Genomic DNA, 4,415 nt, shown 5'->3' with positions numbered 1-4,415 from the left:
TTGAGTCATTTTTTTTAAGTGGACAGGAAATTTGAAAATATGACTAGGCAATAATGTGTTGCTGGAAGATATTATTAGCACTAAAACACCAACTGTGGAGTCTTAAGAAGGTAAACAAAAAAACTTTGTTTATCCCTTATTCTTGACTTGTCACTTTATTTGCTGAAGTTCTGAGCTTAAAGACCAGTAAAGATCAGCAGTAGTTAGAACAATTCTTAGCCTGGTGGGGGTACAAGTCAAGCCTGGTGGCCCACCAGGCCTTTTGAAACTCTGGGGGAAACCCTGATGACATCCTCAAACACAGCCCCACAGTACAATGTTCCCACCACCGACCTTCACTGCCGGTGCAGTGTTTAGGGTGAAGTGCAGCGCGATTTCTTCTCCAGACATGGTTTTTGTGCAATTTCATTCAAAAAGTTTAGTATTGGTCTCATCTGGCCAGATCCATTTAACCCAGTATTTTCTTGGCTTGCCCAAATGTTCTGAAGAAAACTGATTTTTTTTCTTTTTCTTCAGTAGTGGAGCATTGTGAAGTAAATGTGCAAAGAACCCAAAACCGATGAGTGGCTTAGTATTATTTGAATGGAAAAATGTCCACCTACAAAAATGTTTTTCTGAAACTCTGAGTTTGTGGTATTTGACTCTTGGACATCTCTTCAGGTTATTCCTTTGACTCTATTGGAAACCTGGTGAGGAGCATCTGAACACAGCTGGTTTCTGGGAAAATGATGCTCTCTCCACTCAGTGGAACATCCAGCAACACATCTTTATCTGGTGCAATCAGCATGGTTTGAAAACACAAAAAGGTTGAGAGCTCTTTGTGTTTCAGCCATCATAAGATGCGTCTTGTGTGACGTCCCACTAATGAAAAACCTTTTCATATGTATAAAACTTAGATATGTTGATATTTTTAGTCCAATTGATATTCAAATTCCCCTTATTTTACCACCAATCTGGTCGCTTACTTAAAATCATATTATTTATACGTCTTACAGTCTTAAAAAGTTGTTTCTTCCTTTTGTTTTCTTATATCTTTTGTTCCCCCACTAGAAAATGCTAACAGATTATAGAAGATCTGGATAAAAAACAGCTCACTCCAGTATGCCGTACTCTTTCCAGAGGCTGGACTGTGCATGAAGTAGCCAAACAACTTGGACATATTAAATTTGTACGTTCCAGTGAGTCCAGGCCAGGATTTACTTCCAAGCTCATTAGTGTCCACAGAAGCTTAAGTGGCTTCCCTACACCACAGAGATTAGCAGATATCTATCACTTGTTCAGTCTCCCTTCCTCCACCACCAGCAGGTGCTCAGAAACATTTATCTGCACAATCTGGACCTGACACCTCCGGGTCTGCTTGTTCTCTGCAGTACCCCGTGTGTTCCGACATCGTAATCTCACATAAATTGTATTTGCCAACAAATCAATATGTTATTCACAAACTTGTAGAAAGGCAACACTTTAAGGAAGTTGAGTAGTTTCAATGAATTTTCTAAAGCACTTTATTGTATTATACTAGAATGTCATTCTTACTGAAATCTTTTGTAATAAGTTATTAGCAAAGCTCTTACACTAGCTATTTATAGGCTCAAAGCAATTTATTCCTGGTTTGTGACAAAATATGATCTGTTTGACCNCAAGAAAGTGTTTTTCCTGTTAATATTCTGTTCTTCAAGTACATTTGTTTTTCCAAACACATTTAATTTAAAATGTATTTAGCTAATGTTTAGCTTATATTATTATTTTACTATTTTGTGACAAAGTTTTTTTTGTTTTTTTGTTGTTTTTTCTCACAAAATATCACATTATTTCCAGCAGGCAGAGGTATTTCTTCAACCAAGAAAAACTATTTGATTTGACGTCACTCTTTTTTTTTTTTTTTGCTGTATTATGATATGTTCCATATCACCTTTTTAACTCATCCTCCTTTCCTTCACCTCAGCTCTGAGAGCCACCCTGACCTCCCCAAGCTCTCCATGTTGTAATCCCTTTGGCGTCTTGAGGACAATCCCCCTTGCTCCTCTAATCTCCTGGCACGATACCTGGACAGATTAAGTCTAGAAGATTCAATCTTCATTCTTTCATCTATCCTTCTTTTTCACTTCTATCTTTCATGAGTTGTGACTCTTTGGGTGTTTAGAGGTAAATATAAGGAGGTATGATAACTGTAGTCTGGACTGTGTCTGTGACATTACAATCTGCCTCAAATCTGAATGAGACGTGTCCTGAGTCCTGGCCTAAGCTGCTCCAGAGTCTCAGGGGAGTGATGGAAAAGTTTCATAGTGACTAAGGGCTAAAAGACATCCTAACACAATCTTTCCTGTTATATCAGCTCAGTAATTACAGACACAACCAAGAATCCTTATGATGTGGTGTAATCAGTTGGAACACAGCTTCAATAACATGTCTTTCTCATTTCCTAATAAAAGTCAATAAAATCAGATTTTAGAACCTATTTGATAGCTGCTGGTTATTTTGCCCTCCAATCGGTGGGTTGCTGATTCGATTCTCGCTCCATCCGCCTCTGTTATTGTGTCCTTGGGCAAGAACCTTCACACACCTTGCCTGCTGGTGGGGGTCAGAGGCCTGCATGGGAACCTCGCTTCTATCCAGCAGCTTGCCACCAACAGCATGTGTGTGTGTGTGTGTGTGTGTGTGTGTGTGTGTGTGTGTGTGTGTGTGTGTGTGAATAGTTGAATGACTGAGTGTATTGTGAATTGGGGTCCTCTTCATAAAGTGCTATACAAGTACAAGCCATCTATATATAAATGTATAAATCTATATTCATTAATCTTTTTCAGTTAGAAAAAACAGCAGCTGCTTTTATTTTATTAAACTTATTTGAACTTGCATACATTGTAGAACACATACAAGCACCACAAACAGTTTGAAATAATAATCTGGTAAGAAATAATAAAAATTAACTCTAACAGTAACAGCCTGTAAATGTTCGGTGGACTTCAAGTTCAAGTCTTTAAAGTCACGTTATATAATCATTTTTTACTCACACACATATATATATATATATATATATATATATAAATACACACACACACAGAAGTACAGCATAAATGCTTAGTTATCAATTTTATGTCAAAGTTGCATATAGAAGAACCTCGTTAACATTAAAGGTTTTTTGCAGGTCAGTTTTCTGCTGTAAAGACCTTGACATGGTTCTGAGTTCACTCTAAGCATTCATGCAGAACCTTTAAACAACAGATCCTATTTTGGATAGGGGACACATTAGACAACCATTATGTGATAAACCAGAACTTTGTGGAAAATTAAATAACATAACGGGACATTAAGTGACCTCATTCTGCAGCTTCGTTCAAGCATGGAAAGATATGAACCAACTTTCTCTACTCCTCCATTGTTTGCTCTGATTTGAGTCTGCATGACTGAGTGGTCTCATTCTGAGTCAGTCATGTGTCAAATCAGACACAGATTAACTCAACTCCCACCAGTTCAGAACGCTCTCTTTACGTTATTAGTCTAAGAAACTTTACAGCTTTGGTGATTGAAATGATTTGTCCTCTTCATGCCTGTGGTCTTTTCACTATTGTTCAGTTTGACTGGATACGATTAAAGTTAAAAAATAATCATTAAGGGTGACAAAACACAACATCTCCTCATTGCTTCATCTTCTTTATACATAGTTGAGGCTCAGAAGAGGTCTTACATCACAGAACTTTGTGAAAGCCACTTGTTTGGGAAGCACCATCATTAAGAGGCACAATAACATTCCTTCCCATACAACACTTCTCTTACAGACTTTCACTTCTACAAATGTTACATGTAGAACAAGTAAGTCTGCATCATTTCATTTAGTTGTTTTGTGCTGATTTTCTTTATGTGGGACTTTCACATTAAACAGAAGGATTAAAAGTTTCTACTCACCCCACTTGAACATCATCATTGTCAGCAGAAGTGTCTTTAAATTCAAATGAACTTTTCCCAGCTCCATGCTAAAGCTGGAGATGTAGGTCCAGTCAAGGAAAAACAAAACAAAACAAAACAAAACAAAACAAAAAAAACAATCAGAATAAAAAAGCTAAAAGGCAAGTGTTAAAGTCCCGACATGTTGCTCCAGTCTAGAGGCTGGCTTTCTCCACAGCCACTCTCCATGCTTGGCCATAGACAGCCTTCCCTGGCCATAAGGAGAGTGAACTGCCATCAGAGAGAGTCGTCAGGAAAACATGAGGTGGACTAACACCTGCTCCTGTGCAAGAGCTGCTATTAACTCTCTCATTGGACTTTTGGAATTAAAGGAACTGTCTTTTTCTAAAATATATATATATATATATATATATATATATATATATATATATATATATATATATATATATATATATATATATATATATATATATATATATATATTGTTTTTGTGTTTTTTTTTTTTTATGTGGGAA

At 37.0% G+C, this 4,415-nt stretch overlaps 1 protein-coding gene across 1 annotated transcript in view; it reads right to left on the bottom strand.

The window, feature by feature from the left end:
• The window catches only part of crb2a (crumbs cell polarity complex component 2a), a 28,483-nt gene extending 24,382 nt beyond the window's left edge, over nt 1-4,101 (bottom strand). Inside the window, exon 1 of the mRNA XM_015031792.1 lies at nt 3,901-4,101. Coding sequence (XP_014887278.1) covers nt 3,901-3,967 — 67 coding nt within the window. The 5' untranslated portion in view covers nt 3,968-4,101. The remainder of the gene's footprint in view (nt 1-3,900) is intronic.
• Nucleotides 4,102-4,415: the final 314 nt, after the last annotated feature.

Source organism: Poecilia latipinna, unplaced genomic scaffold (genome assembly GCF_001443285.1).
Source record: "Poecilia latipinna isolate Pla-1442-1.1 unplaced genomic scaffold, P_latipinna-1.0 Scaffold218, whole genome shotgun sequence".
NCBI classification, from domain to species: Eukaryota; Metazoa; Chordata; class Actinopteri; order Cyprinodontiformes; family Poeciliidae; genus Poecilia; species Poecilia latipinna.
Note: the sequence above shows the minus strand (reverse complement) of the source record. Positions and strands in the feature narration are given on the sequence as shown.